At 41.9% G+C, this 20,859-nt stretch overlaps 1 protein-coding gene across 1 annotated transcript in view; it reads left to right on the top strand.

The window, feature by feature from the left end:
* The window catches only part of SORCS3 (sortilin related VPS10 domain containing receptor 3), a 545,108-nt gene that overhangs the window by 266,106 nt on the left and 258,143 nt on the right, over positions 1-20,859 (top strand). The window contains exon 4 of the mRNA XM_024555801.3: positions 16,258-16,416. Within this exon, the coding sequence (XP_024411569.3) occupies positions 16,258-16,416 (159 nt within the window). The remainder of the gene's footprint in view (positions 1-16,257; positions 16,417-20,859) is intronic.

Raw genomic sequence — 20,859 nt, 5'->3', positions numbered from 1 at the left:
ATTGCCTGGAGTTTTGAAGGCTACCTGTCCATTATTCATTACCCAATAATAAATATCCTAGTGAAAATTACCTTTAACACTTAAACATCGCTGGGATTTTATGGGATTGAACTGAACAGACTGCCGCCGTATTAAAAAGTCACATGGGTGAGATGCTTTTATAGCCCATGCTTCACAGGCTATATAAAGCAGGCACCTGCACACTATCCTTTAAAATGAGAGCATTCGAGCATGGCATTTAGGCATGAGGGGACCTCTGCTTGTTAATTAAACCTGTTGGCAGTGTTACTTTTTAAGAAATAGAAGAGGAGGTTTGAGGCAATTAGGAGAGGATTTGTTCCGGAGAAGGAGAGTCCACCTGGAACTGCCACTTACGTCAGCAGGACATGTGGATTCGTTATGGGCTGGAGCCCAAGCTGGAGCTGGGCATCGCAGGGAGAAAGCAGGTCTGTATCAGACTCACTAACCAGCAGTTGGCTGCGAGGTTAGTGCAGCTGTTCAGACGAGTTTTTGGTGGGGATCGGTGGTAAATGTTTACTTAGATCAGCTGTATTATTATTATTTTCCATTGAGCAGAGGGTTTGTGAGGAGACGAGCCACTTTCCAAGCTAGATAGTGCTTAGCAGTACCTGTAGTTTAATATCTTCGTCTTAATTCTGCTTGGCAAGCGAGAGAGAGGCTGGAGCCAATGAGTGCTGGCCACGGCTCCGTTCTTTTACTCATGTTTTATGGAGGCATACTTCACCTCACATAAACTTAACCACTTCAAAGTGAACAATTCAGTGGCATTTAATATGTTCACAGTGTGTTCAACCACCACTTCTCCCTAGTTCCCAAACACTTTCATCACCCCCAAAAGGAACCCCATAACCACTAAGCATTCCTCCCTACCCCCAGCCACTGGACACACCAATTTGCATTCTGTCTCTATGGATTTACCTATTCTGAGTACTTCTTACACAGCAACACTATAATATGTGACCTCTTGGGACCGGCTTACTTCACTTTGCATGCTTCGAGGTTCCAGCCATGTTGCAGCACGTAGGCATACTCCATTTTTTCTATGGCTGCTCACCGTTTCGTGCACATGCGCCGAAATTTGTTTATCTAGTCAGCCTGACCATCCACGTCAGGACGGTCAGACGAGCGCGGAGGTTTCCAACATCTTCTCTGTCTTCTAAAGCCACCATGGTGCTGGGGGAGGGTGCGATTCCTTTTTGGATTTTACAGTTGAGAAAACTGAAGCTTGGAAGGCAAGGAGCTAACCGATGAGCTAACAAATGGAGATGGGATTTGAATCTCATGTTACTCATCTTTGTGCTCCCCACGTCCATCCTCGAATCTGGTGCACAGAGGCTCAGCGAGCGAAGGCGAGAGTGACTGGCCACGTGGCTGAATGACTAAATGAGAAGGCAAGGTCTCTCGGATGCCAATCTAAAGGGGATGAGGGTTTGGAAGATGCTCTCTTTTCCACCACAAACACTAAAGTGAATCCTCTGGAGCCGTGGTGAGGGTGGTCAGGCAGTGAGATGGTGGAAGTAAGGGGTCTGGACTCTGTGAGGTTCCAGGATGGAGTTGGCTCAGCTAAGAGAATATTCCCATTTCTCCCTTGACCTGCTTCTCTGTACAGACTGCTGGGTGCAGGGAAGTCTGTGGGCTGGTCCTTCTCCAATACACTTCCAGGGCGTGTTCTGGCCCTTTGCTGTGGGATTAGAGAGAGCTTTTTGAAAACTCTAGCTAGAAAAGGGGGGAAAAGTGGAGAAAGCAAGGTGAAATATAATTTCCTTTTTAATATAGATGGTCATTTAATCTAATATTATAGGCAATGATTAGATCTTAAAAACCTATAAATTACATTTGACAAGTCTGGTGCGCTCTGCTTTCCCTCGGGCAATTACACGCGGCAACATCGGGCCAGGCTGAGGGGAGCTCTCTGAATGCACTTTGTTTATTGGCTCTTAATGAGAAGCGATTAATCTAAATCACCATAGGGGTGGATCCTTTTGCCGAGCTTCAGGATCAGAAGTGGCAGTTTTACCTTTTGACAAATGTGCTGCTCCATCCTTAACAACACGTGTGTGAGTGTTGTTTTCTTCCTTTGAATGATGAGGGGGAGAAGCCACACACACTCAGGGCAGTCACTGGGGCAAAGTCGAAAACTGCCGCCTGTGGGTTCGTCCATGTCTCCCGCCTTCAGTCTCTCCGCTCCTGCCTCTTCCCACCCTCCAGGACTGAGGCAGCCAGGACCCTTTATTGTGCTGTTACTACAAGGCCCTCTTCTTCATTTATAACTGTTATTGTGGCCTTTTCTTCCCTGCCTGAATGGGGACTGCCTGGCACTGGATGACGGATCATTATAGAGAGCACCTGCCTGGCAAAATTGCCACCTTTCTGTCCCCTCCCTCCTCTCTGCTTCACATTGGGAAAGACAGCAAGCAACACCATACAACCAGAGCATCCTAAAAACCCAACAGGTAAATGTACACACACAAGGCCTTTTCTTTGGGGATTATGAGGTCAGATTTACTGCTGAAGGGATGAAAACCAGAGGGAGAGGATGGTGGCGAGGGCAGGACAAGAGACCAGCGGGGACAATGACCTATGCGGTGAAAGCCTCCTCGGTTCTCCTGCTTTCTGCTTGATTTCTCCTGCCTTTGTTTGCACTCACCCTGCCATTCACTTGCTATGCCCTCTCTCGCCTTCACTGTGTTACCAACACAGAGCACAGCAGGAAGACTAAAGCTCTCAATTTGGGAGATGAAGTTCTGAGTTTGAGTCCCAGTTGTACCACTCAGTAACCAGCTGTGACCTCCAGCGAGTCACTCAGTTCTGGCTCTGATGGCTCTTTGCCTGTGGAATGGGGTGTGGTCAGCGAAATAATAGCCTCCCAGAGATGCCCTAACCCCCCACATCTGTGACTGTTAGATTACATAGCAAGGGGCGATTAAAGGCCTAGATGGTATTAAGGTTGTTCATCAGCTGACATTAAAATAAGGAGACCTGCCCTGACTGGTGTGGCTCAGTGGGTTGGGTGTTGTCCCACGAACTGACAGGTTGCCGGTTCAATCCCCAGTCAGGGCACATGCCTGGGATGTGGGTTTGGTCCCTGGTCCAGGCGCCTATGAGAGGCAACCAATTGGTGTGACTCTCACACATCAATGTTTCTCTCCCTCTCTTCATCCCCTCTCTCTAAAAATAAATAAATAACATCTTAAAAAATAAAACCAAAAGAAGCAAGGAGACTATCTGGATAATTCAAGCAGGCCACTGAATTACAAGAGTCCTTAGAACTATGGAAGAGGGAAGAAGCAGAGTCAGAGGGATGATGTATGAGGGAGACTGGACAGGCCACTGTTGGTTTTGAAAATGGAAACGGAGCAGGAGCCAAGGAACGAGGGCAACCTTGAGAAGTAGAAAAAGCAAGAAGCGAGATTCTCCCTCCGAGCCTTCAGAAAAATAATACAGCTTCTCAGGCACCTTGATTTCAGCCCAGTGAGACCCATTTTGGGCTTCTGACATCCAGAACTAGAAGATAATAAAATTATTGTAGGTTGTTATAAGCCATTGAACTTCTGTTAACTGGTTTTCAGCAACAGGAGACTAAGACGGTGTGGGTAATAACACCTGCCCTGCCTCCCCAGGGTGCAGAGTGAGGGTGAAAGACCTGGCAAACCAGAAAGTGCAATGCGACTCAATGTCTTCAGTGTTAACTCCACCCAAAGGGGAAGGTAAACAGAGCAGGTGTCTTGAGCTGGAGGTAGAAAGCACAGACCAAGGGTCTGCCCAACTCCTCACACGGTCTGTTCCCTTTCATTGCTATTCTTTCTGGGAACTAAATGTCTCTCTCCTGGGGGACTGGGATCAGTGCTCCTTTTCTTTTCCCCGGGCCAGTTCCTGTGCTGGTGAAATGACTGTAAGGCACCATCGGTTATTACAGTTTGGCTTCTCTGTGGACCTTTTGCCCAAAGGGCTGTTGTCTCAGGAAGTGGTATACTCCCTGTTGATCGTCCCTAGCATTTAGCTGTATGTGAGCCCATCCCTGCCTCTCAGAGTGTGGGCAGTGACTGGGGACGCGGAGTGGAGTTTTACTGGACAAGGTGGTGTTCCCAGCATGTGGTGACCTTGCTACCAAGGCCCATGAAGCTCTGGGCTGCATAGTGTCTTCCAACTAGACTAAGACAAGGGTATTTCCAAGCTTATTTACTCCCTTGATTGTTTGTCTCATGACAACCTAAAGCTTGTTTTGCCTCTCCTTACTAAAATAATCCTTCCCACCTATCTAAGGTTAGGTCCCTGAAAGTTGCCTAGGTGGACACACAATGCAATATACAGATGACTTATCATAGAATTGTACACTTGAAAGCTGTATAATCTTATTAACCATTGTCACCCCAATAAAATTTAATTAAAAAAAAGAAAATTGCCTAGGTGGAAGGCTTCTCATATGAAGAATTGAAGACCCAAGGGGAAAATTGGATTAGTAGGTGAACTTTTGGAAGCCTTGTCCCCTTTTCTTAATGTTCACTAAATTAAATACTAAAGATAGCACCCTAATAAATTCTGTATCAGTGACAAACTACAATTCTTAAATTAGTTGTAATGGGTACTGTGCAATTAATTTCTGTTTACCATTTCTTGTGCCCCAGAATCTTTTCAGGATCTTCCGCCCACACAGCTTCAACCAGATGCTTAGATATTAGGTTCATTGTGTGGTAGATAATCTGCGTGCTGCTAAGAATTTCTTCTATCTTCACGTGGTCACTGCCTTTCCGATAGCAGGATTTGGCACAGTGACCGGGGTTCCACTTGTGCACAGCAGCAACTCGGGTGCTTGAGAGAGCAAACGCCTGAGTTGATTTTGAGTCAACTTATTTCATATTTTTCAAAATCTTTCCCACTATGCCTGGTTATTATCTGTGCTCATGGCGGCATTGTGCCAAATTCCTTGGCTTCATCCAGTTAACCTGTGTCCCGGCACCCTCCACCTGGTCTCCTTGAGTATACACGTCTGCGCTCGCGTCTTTCTTTAGTGCTCTTCATGTGGACAAAGATAAAACAAACACACCAAAGTCCCCAGATCAAACCGCGATAGTACATTTAAAATAATTCAACAAAATAATGAACATTACTTCCAACCCAATTCTACAGAATTTTTTTTTTTTTAAATAGGGCACTTCTTTTTTTTTCTTCTTGAGGTTTAGGCTTGCTTTGTAAAAATATTAGAAATAAACATCTTCTTGAAAAATAATATGTCTGTCAATTTACTAAATTTGTCTGTATTAGACTTTCATAAAAGAGAACTGGAGGAGGCAGAGGGGCTGTTGCCCAAAGTGACAGTTACCACCCACGGGGCCAGTAATGTCTGGGCCACTAATGGGCGCTGCTTCAAATGCAGGCTCTACTCACTGCCCTAACTGAGGTGGAACCAGCCTCGTTGGCCAGGGCGCTGGTAAGCCACAAATACAGTGCTCTGAGCGTTTGGACAAGCAAATGTAGACACCCCTGCGCGACCCTCACTCGGCCACGTATTCCATGTTCATTGACCATGTGATTCACTGAGCCCAGCAAAGGAGATCAGAGGATGTGATATCACTGAAGTTCTCAGCCTTTGAAGAACTTAATGTCTACGTGGCAGAGTGAGATGAAGACAAATGAAACAAAATATAACTATTACTTTTAAATTTTCAAGTATTTTAAACATTTCAGAATCATATCATTTAAACACATTAAATTTGGGATAACAAATTTGGTGATGAAAGGCAGAGATTGTTCTGCTGCAGCATTGGGGAGACTTAGTGGGAGAGTATTTATTTGTATTTTATTTTTAAAACTTATTTAATTTCGAGAGAGAGGGAGGGAGGGAGGGAGAGACATAAATTGGTTGCCTCCCAGCCGGGGACCAAACCTGAAACCTAGGCATGTGCCCTGACCAGGAATAGAACTGGTGACTTTTTGGTGAATGGAATGATGACCCAACCAATGGAGCCATGCGGCCAGGGCAAAAGGGAGATAATTTTAATGGGCCTTGAAGAAAGGTCTGGGCAGGGAGGATGCTGGACTTTCTAGGTAGGGCAGGAACACTAGCAAAGAGAAGAATGTTAACAAAAGACAAATACCTACACTAATACCATATGATCTGACCTATAACAGGAACCTAATGAACAAAACAAACAAAAGAGCAAAATAAAACCAGAGACATGGAAACAAGGAACAAACTGACAGGAACCAGAGGGGAAGAGGGAGGGAGATAAGGGAGAAAAGAAAGGTCAGAGTATAGTTAAAGAACAAGTATAAATGACCCATGGACATGGACAATAGGAGGGGGCAATTGACTGTAGGGGTGTCAGAGGGAGGGGCAGGGGAGAGCAACAGGGAAATACTGGGGCAACTCTAATAGAACAACAATTAAAAAAATAAAATATTTTAAAAAGAATGTTAGCGTAGGTATAGTGATTTGAAAAAACTTTAAGGGAATGCTTGTTAACATTGTATGGTGGTGTTTTAGAGGTCAGGCCTCAGAACAACATGGGGCCCCCAAATGGGGAGCCAGGCTTGGTTTCCATGCCATGTAGAGAGTTCTGGAGTTTCTTGTCAGGGGGATGTTTGGAGCTTTGGGGGAGAGGGGTGCTAAGGAGTTGTACTCCAGTGGGGGAGGTCAGGAGTACCGCTTTCTGAGTTGGGAGATGCTCTTGCTGACGTCGGCCTTTACCCCACACCTGCCATTCTTTCCGAGCTGTGCTCACCACGCCCACAGGTATTCATCCGGCTTCCCGGCAACCGGTTAGCATGATGTTTTTGAGATTCTTGAAACAGTTAATGGGAAAATGTGTCTGTATGTGTGTAGAGAAAGTGAGAAAAATATAAAGAGAGTATCTGCTCATAGTAGATTTGCAGAATATTTGGGAAATAATAGAAAAATGTAAAGATAAACAGAAAATTTCTCATGATCTTGCCACAATATCAACTTGTGTTAGCATGGAGTGGGTTTATTTATGCATCGATTCAGACATAAAATGTAAACAATTTTTGACAAAATTGAGATTATGTTTCCTGTGTTTTTTGCCTGCTTTTTAGGCACAGTTTAAAGATATGATTACTTTTCATGTGCCATAAAACTATTTGAATTCATACTTAATGGATGCATAATACTCCGTTGAATGGAGTTAGCCTACTTTATTTGATCATTCTACCAGATACTTGGGTTGTTTCTATTTTTTTTTTACTATTATAAATAACACTGAGATGAACAAACAGGTGGATAAACCTTTTATCGGGTCCCCAGTGGTTTCTTTGGACAGATTCCTAGAAGAGAAATTATAGGATCAGAAGTATTATAAATATTTATAAGACTCTTGTTCCGTATTGCCACACGGCTTTCCAGAGCAGTCGTGTCGCTTTATACTCGCCTCAATCCCGTCTGCACACTTCCCTCCGCTGCCTTTGCATTGATCGCCAACATCCTCCACGTTGCGAAATTCAATGGCCGGTTCTCAGCGCTCATCTTACTTAACTGTCAGTTGCATTTGACACATTGGACACTCTCCTCCCTGATGCACTTTCCTTCCTTCATTGTAAGGTTTCGAGGACACTGCAGTTTCTGAGTTATCCTCCTTAAGGTTCATCTCTTCGAACCTCCATCAGTGTGCTAGAGCGCAGTTCTCCAGACTTTTTTCTGTCTATATTTGTTGTCTGGGTGATCTCCAGATTTATATCTTTAAGAGCTATTCAAGTACTCCTGTCTTCTGAGTTTTTATCTGCATGCAGGCCCACTGTCCCCAAAATAAGCTTAGTGTGTATCTATTGTCTGTTTCCTTAATATTCCCTTTTGGATGCCTTTAAATTAGCCATCTGCCCATTTAAAAACCAGATTCCTTATTTTTAAAGCCTAGCCTGCTACTTCCAAGGGCATACCTATCTTCTAAATGCTAACTCTTTTTTTCCAGTTGTTCAGGCAATAAACTGATAAGACAGTTTGAGTTATTTCTAATTTTTAATTATTATAAGCAACAATGAGATGAACATATAGGTATAAAACTATTTAATGGGTCTCCTCACTTTCTCTGACACCCCACATCTAATCTGCAAGGGAACCCTTTTGACTTTCACTTTAAAATATACCCAGAAATAGACCCAATTAGTGCCTTGGCACTTTAACTTAGTTTGGGCCATCAGCCACTCCTGTCTGGGCCGTCACAGTGGCCTCCAGCTGGTCTGTCTGAGTCTCGCCCTCTATTCCCCACCTCCCACAATGCTCCATGCAACCAGAGTGGCAGCCACAGTGAAAGGAACGAATGCTGCCTATCCAAATTTCTGGGATGCGGCAAAAACAATAAGAGGAAGTTTATGCTATTACAGGCCTATCACAAGAAACAAGAGGAATCCCAAGTAAACAACCTAACATTACATCTTAAGAACTAGAAAAAGAAGAACAAAAGCATCCCAAAGTCAGCAGAAGAAAGGAAATAATAAAAATTAGAGCAGAATTGAGTGAAATAGTGAACAAAAACTCTATAACAAATGCACACCATAGCCTATGCTCAAAATGCCTTGCTCAAAGCCCAAGGCTTTCCACACCACTTGGGATAAAGCCCGGTGCTTATATCACCCACTGGCCCATTTGCAGCACTCTACCTCCTTCACTCTGTTGTAGCTCACCAGACTCTTATGTCCTTTTTTAAGTTTTGTCTTCTCAATGAGGCCTTTTCCGAACTCAGAACTCTTCTCATCTTGCAAAAAAACTAAAAGTCTATACCCATTAAACAGTGGCTCCTCATTCCCCCAGCCCCTGGCAACCATCGTTCTACTTTCAGTCCCTATGAATTTGACTCCTCTAGTTATCACATTTAAGTGGAATCGTATCGTATTTTTGTGTGTATACACCTCCTTTGTTTATTTATTCCTCCACTGGTGGACAGTTGGGTTGCTTCCACCTTTTGGCTATTGTGAATAACACTGCTATGAACATGTGGTACAGGCGTGTCTTTGAGGCCCTGCTGGATCATCTGTCCTTTCATTTTTAATTTTTGAGGAAGCTCCATACTGTTTTCCACAGTAGCTGCACCATCCTGCAGTCCCAGCAACAATGCGCAAGGCTTCCGATTTCTCAGAATCCTTGCCAACGCTTATTACATTCTCCATTTTTACATCCCAATGGCTATGAGGTGGTATCTCATTAATGGTTTTGATTTGTGTTTTCCTAGTGATGAGTGATATTAAGCATATTTTATGTCCTTTTTGGTCATTTACATATAGTTTTTTGAAAAATAGACATTCCAGTCCTTTGCCCATTTTGAAATATGTTTTTCTTGTTGTTTTTGTGCTGATTATTTTCTTATTTGCCTCATTATTGTTGCTTTAGTGGTGATACTTATGTTAAATTCTGAAGGATGAGGAGATATAATGGATTGGGAGGGAAAAGTGGGGAGTTCGACTATGGCAGAGAGAATGGCAAATATAAATGGTAGTAGATAAAAGAGACATGCATATTCGGATAAATAAACATCAATACCCTGTCTGTAAAATGAGTATATAATGTACGTATTTTCCCCATCATAGTGTGCATATACCTGTATAAACAGAGGACAAGGTTTCTCAGCAGGGGCACTGTTGACGGTATGGGTTGGATAAATCTTTGTTGGTGGTGCTGCTCTGCTTACTGTAATGTGTTTAGCAGCATCCCTGGCCTCAACCCACTAGATGCCAATAACTCCCTCCCTCTTCCCCCAGTTGTGACAATTCAAACGTTTCCATATATTGCTAAATGTCCCCTGGGGGCAACCCCTCCTGTCACCCCAGTTGCGAATCACTGCTGCAAGAGGAGATACTAGATAGATAAATAGATAGATGGGGGGGGGGGTTGAGTGGTGGATGCTGGTGTATTGCGACATTGTGATTGAAAGGCTTATCTATAACAGGCTCTACTTGTGTGTAAGTCAGTATTCAACAACATATCGACCATGTCAGTAGGTTTAGGGGTCAGCCTAAACAACATCTCTCATACTCTTCGTGAGCTAGTATTGATATTATTGTTATTTGTTATTGAATACAAACTGTGCTAAGGGTCTCCCGTTAAGACTCAGTTATACAGTCAATTATAGTACTTATCCTTTTCCGCTCAGAGGAAGTGTACTTTCTACTATTTTAGATTGTTTTCAAAGCACTGGACTAACATTTGTTTCTTTCTCATTCCCGGTATCTCTGGCAGAGTGAGGGACTGAGAAACCTTTAGTCACCACCATTTTATAAATTGCACACAGGAGAGAAGGAGAGGGTGAGAACTGAATAAAGCGACATATTCATAGATGATGTTGTATGACGCTCTAGCAGCGGGCAAGGGTGTATTCTGGGAAGCTTTCTGGAGACGATTTCAACATCTCCATACTAGTTTGGACTGGTTTGGACACAGATAAACTTACAGGCTTTGAAGTTGTAAATTGACTAAGCACATCCCCCTGCCTCATTCTTTATCTCCTCATGTGTCCTTTGCAATTTGCAATACACCATTTAAATTCGGGCCACTGTTATTCAACTTCCCCAGGAATTTCCTGCTAAAAGCATTGCCCAAGAAAAGGTATTGCACCATCCATATGTTGGTAAGCTCTAAAACTTCTGTCTCGCTAATGTAAGATACAGACAGTTCATGTGTAGTGAATGGCCAAACACACAGAGACTGGTTGTATGCGGTTCTCACTCCTAAAGCAGTGGTGTGTTTAGTTGCTTCATGGATTGGAGCTTCCCACTGAGGAGATGACAGTGGTCATTCAAAGTGGCAATTCTGTAATATTTAGCAAATAGACACAATTACCTACTGATTGATGTTCACTTTGGCGGTGTTGATATTTGCTAATTTAATGTATTTTTCTTAAACTATTATCAGGGATGCAAAATCTTTGCAAAATAAATGTAGAATGTATTTTTTCTACTCCACCCTTCCATTTTTAAAACTGTGTCAAAGAAATCAAATAATGTGAACTCTACCCTGTTATCAAGCTCTTCCAAAAGAATAACATTGTACAGCAGATCTCTAGAATTTTATCACCTTGTATGGCTGGCTCATCATTTATACTGTGAAATGACAAAAATGCAGCTGAATAAATTTTGAATATACAATTGGCTTTATTAAATGCTTCATGAATTGGGAAGCATCCTATCTAGCAAGTAGAGAGGTTTGTAAAGGCAGAGGAGGTAAACAAAGGAAATTATGAGCAACAAATGCATTGTTTCTGGCAAGGTCACCCTCCTCGGGGGCATGCATGGAAAGGGTCTGTCAGGGGATTGCCCCTGGTGCTGACCAGGGAATTCCAGGTTGGCCGGTTAGAGGTCACAGTCCTGAGGAAGGCTGAAGCTGTAATTAGCGTAGGTATTAGGTTTTGTTTTGCTGACATAGGGCCTTAACACAAGTGACCCCATTTTGGGCCTGTTGTCCCTTTTTAAATAATACCCATTGAAGAGCAACTCCCCTTTCCCCTCACCACCCACCCCTTTCATTTTTACCCCCAAACTCAGGAATGATGGGAGCCAAGAGGGAGGCAAATAATCTCCGAATTGCTTATATTTGTCTCCAGCCTGCTGGGCATTGCTGCTGACTATAGTTGTGCTCTTATCCTGGGTGATTTAAAGATAAAGGTTAATATTTATTTAGCAGTTATGGGCCTGTGCTAAGCTCTTTTAATCATTATCTCATTTAATTATCTCAGCAGCATTGTGAATTCGATACAATTATTATCTGTTTTTTAAATAGATGAGATAATAGATTAGGAAAAGTGAATAATATCGTCAACATTTACACATAAAACAGCAGACTGAGGACTCGAACTCAAGGCACCTGTCCCCAGAGTCTGTATACCACTAATAACTCTGTGGACCCAGATTTGAAATATTCCTCCTCAGGACATGTATACGCCCACTGCAGATCCATGTCAGGAAAAGCTGGATAAAGAATCAAAGCAAAATGAATCAGAAGAAAACCAAAATAAAACAAAAATCTCCAACGGGAACTCTTTCCTCTTCATATTGTCAAAGTCCCATAAATGCAGAACTCACAGGCACGGCCATGGGTTTTATATCTATCTACCTGTAATTAAAAACGGAAAGGCAAGGGTTGGACATTTCTTGATTTCTGCAAAAACAAGTGATCATAACATTAACATGAGCCACATGACTACTTCATGAATTCAGTCCACAGATATTTAACGTGGGCACATGTTTAAAATTCAATTTTAACTTTTTTGAGGAAAGGTGGGCACTTTGCATTTTGGCACAGTCCTCACCACTCCGTGTCCGGTGTTCCCTGCTCCACTCACTGTGTTCCTGCTTTGCCTCTTAGGCATTTGTGTTTGAAATCCCTGCTGAACAACAGAAATGTGGGTGGACCTGGGATGACTTTCTGTATTTTATATCTGTTGTATTTTAGTATACAATACACATGGTTTATCTTGAGACAATTCTGATGAGGCACTTTCTCCCTTATTATATTTATGTTAATACCATTGTCTCCTCCTTTTCCTTCTCTCTTTTTTTTAGCACAAACATTCCTTTTTTCTTTTTTTGGTTGGGGGTGGATTCCTATTTATTTATGTTTTATCTCTTCTTGGCTGGGGTTGATATTCATCAGAGAAGAAAAGGGGATTTTTTATTTCGGGTGGAATTCTTAGAGATGCTTAAAAATAAAAGGACAAATACATGCTTCTCTGACTTCTACTTGGCCCTTGGTAAAGATGTGGTTTCAAGGTCCAGTAAAGTGTTAGTGTGTATAAAGGGGAGGTGGTAGCATTTGAATTGATCAGAGGTCAAAGTCCAGTTGCTTTTCTCCTCTGAGCCTCAGTTTCCCTATCTGTATATACAAGTAATGATATTTCACATAATTTACACAATTTTAATAAAATACCCAGCAAAGTGCCCAACACCTTAGAAACCCTGCACATGTAGGTTGCTACGCCCCTTCCACTAATTCTTTTCGGAAACGAGGACTGAATGCAGACCCTGCCAGTGATATGAAAGTATATACAAGGGTTTCTGATGAGAATGTCAGGGAAAGGTTGCAATAAAAACATACTCTTGCCAACAAAAGCTCCCTAAAACCACTACACAACGTCAATATGCCTTACATCTAAATTCATTTCTGTGTGCACATTTGCACATATATGCTGCATCTGTGTCCATGTAGTCACACGTGTGCACACGTGGACGCGGCATTTGTGTGCCGATTGCTGTCTCAGTGCATGCAAGTGTGGGTGTGTGTGCAGAAGGACACTGGGCTGGAGCAAGAGGATACATTGCACTAGCTACTTGACGGTGACCCTTACTCAGTGTATTGTAACTCACGGCGTATAAAATAAAGTTTGTTTACGACATCGGTCTTATCTTCTAATTAAAATCATAGGCATGCAGCTTCTTTATACCTGCGTAAAATAAGCGGTTTAATTTCTCTGCACCACGGGGGAAATTATTTCATTGCCTTGTTACGTAGCCTATCGCTCCGTGGTGTGAAGTAAGCAAGGGCAATTGTGAAAGCCTCATTCTTACCCAGTATATTTGTTCTCTCATGCTCTGCAAGAACATGAATGCATCCTCTGAGGTTTCCTCAAGGGCAGCCAGGGTGCTCTTCCCAGTTTTCCTTACCCCATCCCAGCGCCAGAGAAGGAGAAATGTATTCTACCTCTGAATAAGCCGTGTGAGAGCTCCCCCTACATGAGTGATTTTAACCAGCGTGTCATGGCACACCGGTGGGCTGCAAGAGTTTTGAAAACACGCAGCCCCTGAATATTTAGTCAGGGGCGCTGACTTCTTTTCTCCTAGATTATCAAATAAAAAAAATGACACCAGCTAACACAACAATATCTTTCCAGGATGAATGAATCAAAATTATACCTATTTTTGTCAGATCAGCCAAAAAAATAAATATTTACTTTTTGATGTGCTGCAGAATTTTAGTAATTAGTTTATATGTGCCATGAGATGAAAAATGTTGAAAATCGCTGCCCTAGATTATTTACGCATGCATGAAAAAATACACAATACATCCATTTCTTACAAATTTGCTGATAACTAGTAATAACTTATTTCAATAAAGCCAAAGCAGGTTTTGAGAAAGAGAATGTAAACTGGTCTTAGAAGCTATAAAGGAATAAAAGAAAAAAGTTACTATGAATATTAGCAGTTAAAAGGATTGAGTTTCTTTTAAAGCTTACTTTATAATACTAATATATGCTATGCTAACATTTTAACAATCCTGCTATTTAGTAGTTTTATTTTATAAGGTATTAAAATGTTTTTTGCTTTACTATAGGCTTTGGGCACCGTGATTCAGGCTGTGTGTAGAAGTAGCCCAACAACTGTTGGCAGTTTAGCCAAAGACAGGAAAGCTGCAAGGGGAAAGAAGCTCATTTGCTTATTTGGTCACTCAGCGAACACTAGGACCTCAAAGGAGTTGGGCTAAGCTGGATAAAAATGGTGAAAAGAACTGTGCTGCGAATGAAGCCAGAGACAGAAGCAGGGAGCAGACTATGCCAGGCTGTTTTAAGGACTTCATAATGTAGGAGGATACATGATAAGCCATTGAATGGCTTTAAGTAGGGGAATATCCGATTCAGATTTGTATTATAGATTGTTCTGGCCACAGCGTACACAGTGAATTGTAGGGAACAAGGCAGAAACAGTGAGATTGGCTGGTGATGCTTTACAGCAATCTAGTACAGAGATGATAACATTTTGGACTAAGCTGATAACAGTGGGCAGGGAGAGAATGGATCTGATTTCAAAGTAGTTAGCAGGTGAAATATACAGAACTTAGAAATGAATTTTAGGACATAAGTGGAGAAGCAGAGTTAAGAATGAATCTTGGGCTTTTGGCTTCACATGAGTGGTTGGTAGAAATACTTCCTAAGCCAGACAGGAAACACTGGGAGAATAATAGGGCTGGGATGAGGGGCTTGTGGAACTTGTTGAGTTTGAGGTGTTTGGGTAACATCCAAATAGAAGAATCTACCAAGAAACTAAGGTTTCAAGTCTGAAACTGAGAGAAGGCCACCTTAGTTCAGGATATAATTTATGCACTGGCCCCAGAAAGATGGTAATTAAGGAAAAGAAAAATAAAAGTGGAAGAAGTCACTGAGAAACAGTTTGTTGAGTATACAGAGAATAAGGTCAAAGCTGAGGGTTGAGGAATGGTCATATAATAAGGATAACAGAAAGTTGAATATTCAGAAGAGGTGAAAAGGAAGACCACACAAATACAGTGTTACGCAAGTACCTGGCAGAGAATGCTTCAAGAAAAATGTGGTTGCCAGTGGTATCAAAGCTTCCCAGGAATTTAACTAAAGGAAAGGTCTGAGTGCCTAAGTGTCTACGGGATTTAAACACCGAAAAGACAGTGAGGCAATGACATCTTTAGTGGGACCAACGTCATTGAATTACTATAAGTAGAAGCTAAATCTCATCTCCTGGAGAGGGCTTTTCAATAAACACCAAAAGGTAAATAGTAATCACTTGCTATCATAGCTATCACTTGCCAAGAGTATTTGTTATACCAGGCACTCAAAGCCAGTTTGGGTATCATCAGACTCAGTTATTGTTGTGGAAACCAGGGTCTGCAGAGGTTAGTCATTTTCCAAGGTGATGGATGTGAAAAGAGAAGTGTTGAGGTTTGGGCGTGTTTCCTCTGATGTCAAAGCGTTCATATGGCGCCATTGTGGCTCTCTGGCTTGGGGGTGGCACACTTTCCTGAGCCCCAGAATTTGCCTCGAGGTCCTTTGGGGACGTGTGCTTTAGAAAATGCAGAGGACAAGGGGATCATGAAACCACTTAAGTCAATCTATTCACTAAAACAATTCAGAAAGACCAAACAAACATGAGATTATAGGGGGATCCTTTTCATGAGTAAAAAGCAATAAAAGCAATAGTTTGTTGTAGAGCGACTTGGAAAATTGAGCAGGGAAGAGAGGGGAGAGAGGTGTGATGGCCTCGATGTTAGGGGACAGTGGACCTTGAGAATATGCTCTCAATACTTAAAAGAGAGACACCCCCAAATGAGGCCTCATTTGTATGCAAACCTAACCTTGCACAGTATTTCAGCTCAATTCAGTAATGAAGGGCTGAATTGGGAAAAAGGCCCATATTTTGTATAGATCCCAGATGCCCCTTTCTGTGTAGTGACATACAAGTACAGGTGACTTAATATTTATGCTTTAATTTCATGTGCTTATTCTCTCCCACTAACTCTATGTGTGTTTTCTCCTCTCTCTCTCTCTCTTTTTTTAGATCATGCTGCTTAGTGATCCTGAAATGGAGAGCAGCATATTGATCAGCTCAGATGAGGGTGCAACCTATCAGAAATACCGGCTCACCTTCTATATCCAGAGTCTGCTCTTCCATCCCAAGCAAGAGGACTGGGTGCTGGCCTACAGCCTGGACCAAAAGGTGAACAGACACGGTTTTTATTCCCATCCTTTCACCCGGGTACCACTTGGTGAAAAGCACTTGCTTATTGCATCTAAATTTTGAAGGGGATTCACCGGCATTTCATTATTCCAAACAAGGTTGATCTTGTTTTTAGCAACTAACTTTCCTGTCTACTCTTTAGTTTCAAAATACGTAGAAGGTATCTTTCATTTATTGGCAAAGCTCTTTATTATTTTATAGGCTCAAGATGATTTTCTCTATGACTTTACTCACTTGGCCTTTACCCTGTGAAGTAAATAGGAAATGTGTACTCGTAATAATTTTATAGTGACTGTAGTAAACAGAGATGTTGAGATGCACCCAGCTAGTAGCTGGAGGAGCCAGGATTTGAATGTGCATTGTTAGATTTCAAGACTAGGGTGCATTATATCACACAATGCTGCCTCGATTTGGTAAAATTTGAATATACCGTTGTTCTGAGTTTAGTAAAGAAAGAAAAGCTTTAAACAGGTCTGTTTTGTTATTTTCTCTAAGTACATTCAAGATATAGTGGGCCAATAAGTCCTCCTCTTTGAGCTCCACTTCCATATAATCTGGTCATGTACTTGGCCTTGTCTCTTATAGTCTCAGAAGCCTCTTGATTCAACATATTACAAAAATGAACTACTCATTTTACCCCAACATAGCTGGTTCTCTTCCATTATTTCCTAGTTGTATCCATTTAGCTGTAAAAGTCAGAAATTTAGGAGGCATGCTTAATACTTGTAGTCCTAACCTACCATCTCCAACCACCATCAAGTCTTATTTCTATCTCTGGATTCCATGCACTCCTTTCTATTACCACCGCCACTCACATATAAGTTACCGTTGTCATTTGAATTATGGCCAGAGCCTCTTCCAGTCTGTTCAGACTATTACCCAAACACTATTTTTCCTAAGTATAGATCTTACGATTTCTTGCCTTTGTTAAAACTTCTTCATCATTTTCTCATTGTTCACAGAAGGGAGACCACTGTCCTCAGTGGGATCTGTCAGCACCTGGTCTGCTCCCTCCTTCTCCCTCTCGATTCACTGTTATCATTTCCTCTTGGATGGTTTCCTTCAGACCCTCACCCTAGCTGTCTTCCTTGCTCCATTTCCTGGGCCTGGAGTCTTCTTCCCTGGAGGAAACCTCATCACTAGCATATCTCAGATCTACTATCACCTCCTCAGGATGTCTTCCCTAAATCTCTGACAAAGTTACATTCTCCGTGATGTTCCTTCTCATAGCATGGTGAGAAGAACACTAATACCCCTTCAGAGTCATGTCATGGTTGAGATTTTACAATTGATTTATGGATTATCTGCATTCCTCCCGAGATAAAAAACTCCAGGAATGTAGGGCCATCTCTGTTTTTATTTACTAGTGTAGCATCAGACCCTAGCATGGGGCCTGGTACTTAGTAAGTGCCCAGTAAATATTTGATAAGTGGCCTAATTAGTGGAAGAATGCATACACATTATGGTAATAAACCCCCTGTGATTGATCAACCTATACTTAAGAAAATGGACTTTAGATGATTTATCCTCATATTTCCTGCCATCTCCAGAACCTTCGTACAGTACTTGATGTCAAACTATAATATAATAATGCTGTAGCATCAGTTAATGAAAGGAAATGGAAAATTCCAAGCACTGTCTCAAATAGATCCACAGAATAAACTTAGTTGTAGTAGCTTCTTTATTCTCTCTTAAATCCTGAAATAGTTGCTTCTCAGCGTATATTTGAATATGAGATTGTAAATGGGAGTGGTGAGTGAGTATGTGTGTGGGTGTGTGCACGTGTGATGTCAGCACCTTTAAACAATAATTTCAACATAACCTTTATGTCTCTCATTAACGGAGCCTTGAGGGGGGTGTCAGGTACTTAATGCAGTCCCCTAAGGACAACTACATGACATTTGCAGAGCAAAAGCCATTGCAAATACATTTCTTTCATGGCATCAAGTGGATATTGTATAAAAGACTTAGCCAAATGTCAGATAATCTGTGAGTTCAGATGCTCAATATATTCAGGAATTTTGAAGCTATGTTGAAAAAAAATTACTTGGATTGTTAAGTGGTTGGATGGTAATTTAGGAGCTCAGAACTCCTGAATCATGTTTTTGTTTGTACAGAGACAAGCTACCAATAGATTAGAAGCAACAGACATCTTAAGACAGGTTGATGAACCAAATGCAATGTGCCTTGTGTGTATCTAGAAGGAGTATCCCTCATCTCCATCACCACAGCACCGAGAATGTTTGCAGCATTGCTCAAGACGTACCTGCCCTTGTAGGTAAAACGCGTTCAAAAATATTTTCCGACTTGGTGGCTGCTTTTTGCTTAGCAAAAGTATTTGGAAATGTGATGGTGGTGTTGATGGATTTTCTTAAACACACGGTACACTTCTGGACAGATTATTCCTCAGGCATTGTTTCTTGTCGTCATCTTTTGTGTAAAGTGGCTGACTGTTCTTCAGGCCCATAAAGTTTCTAACTGGTGCCCTGTCATTCTTTTAAATAAATCGTGTGAGGAGACAGATGATGCCCCTGGCAACATTTGCAGAGATGACATAAAACACCTAGACCCAGTCATCCACGTTGCAGAACTTTTTCTTTATTTGGGGGTAATTTATCGGTTTAGAGTCCAGGAGAATGATGCTATACAGCAGCAAATGAAGATGTAAGGGTAGTTGAGCTTGATATACAATTGTCTTATTTCAGACTGAAGCCTTCTCTGATATGCTTGCATTGAGGCAGCTGGCTTCTTCCAGGGAAAATGAAAAGTGCTGGTGTTAAGGTAACTGCAGCATCAAAGGGAGATGTTTGTGGTGAGGAGTGAATCAATGTTTTCATTATTGTGCCTTTGATGAAATGCGCTAGTGATTTCTTTAGGATCGGTAAGGCTGTCTCGTTCTGTTGTATGTATTACAAAAGACCTAATTGAATGATATTTTAAAGGGATCATATTCAATTGCTTTACCCTCCAAATTGCTACCCCAAAGCAGCAGGAGACCTTCCAGGAGATTTCACTTGGTAAAAGCGCTGCTGGAGAACTAAGCTTATACCTTCTGGGTAAAACAAAATTGTACCTAAAAATTGAGAGATGCACATGGTGCTGTGTTAGTTGAGGTGCTTCAGGGCAACTTTTGAGTCAACTGGGAAACATGGTTACTTTGCACTGGTCAAACCCAGACTGCGGGTTAAGGTCTTCCGAGCCTTCCAACTTCCAAAACTTCAAAGGGGTGGGGAGGTAGGGGGCAAATGCACCTTGCACTTGACCCAGTTGGAGGGCCATACCTTTTCAGTTCTGTTGTGTCCCAAAATAGCGAAGTCCTTTCTGTTTCCTCCTCAGGTGGACTTGGGCTCAAGTCCTTTCATTCTGACCATCCTATGAGAGTCCCAATTCCTGCCGGTTTCTGTGCCAGTACTTAGTAAAGACAAGAGATTCTTTCTTGGGTAAGACTCTTTGGGTCTTTGGAGGTGCTTTATGAAAATTTTTGTGATTGAAAAAAACCAGCAAAGGTAATAGGTTGCGGTTGACCAAGTTGGAAATTAAAAAACAAAAACAAAACAAAACAAAAAAACCTCTTCCCCTGCTCTCCTCTGCCCTACCTTCCCTTCCTCACTACAGCTCTAGAAACATCTTTTGAGGACTGAATGTTTACCAGCTATTTAAGAGGCAGGATTCTTTTTTGTTTTCAGCAGGCTCTTGCCCCACTGATGACTGAAACAGCTTACCTTGTGAGGTTTTGGATTAGCTGGAGGGCTCAGTGATCTTGCTAAAACGGAGAATTTTTGAAAGATTTTGAGGTAGGGTCTGAGGACATTGAAGTCTTCTAAATAAATAGATGTTCTCATTATAGAAAGCCAGATGTTTAAACATCCCTCATTTTGACAAGAGACTCTGTGGAGGTTTTTTTTTTTTTTTTTTTTTTTTTAATGGGCATGTGCTCATGTGTTCACAGATACATACATCGTGGCACAGGGGGCTTCCACTGGATGTGGAGGACTGAACATAGCTATTTCTCTATGTGAGAGGTGGGATTGCACAGCTCTTTATTATCATTCCTCTTTTTGGCAAAATGAAACTTTAACAAATACAACTGGTTTTGGAGATCAGAGTTGAGGAATTCAATGGGATTTCAGATTCTATTGTTTTCCAGACACTTCTGGGCTAGACTGATCTGGAATTGCCAATGATTTCTGTGTAAAAACCACTTTCTGAAGCACTAGTACATTAATGATAGGTTGCTGTTACAGTAGTTGGAGAGGTAAGCGTGCAGCTATGGTTTTATTTTGTTTTGCTTTGTTGTGTTTTTTGATTGTCTTTTACCAGCCAAGTTCAATAGCAGCTGACAGATTGACGAGCTGGTTAAGGAGCTGTTACAATTTGAGGCATGATCACTGGCAAAACAGGGTGTACTGTGGAGGAGATGAT

The sequence above is a fragment of the Desmodus rotundus genome, chromosome 4 (assembly GCF_022682495.2).
Source record: "Desmodus rotundus isolate HL8 chromosome 4, HLdesRot8A.1, whole genome shotgun sequence".
Lineage (NCBI taxonomy): Eukaryota > Metazoa > Chordata > Mammalia > Chiroptera > Phyllostomidae > Desmodus > Desmodus rotundus.
Note: the sequence above shows the minus strand (reverse complement) of the source record. Positions and strands in the feature narration are given on the sequence as shown.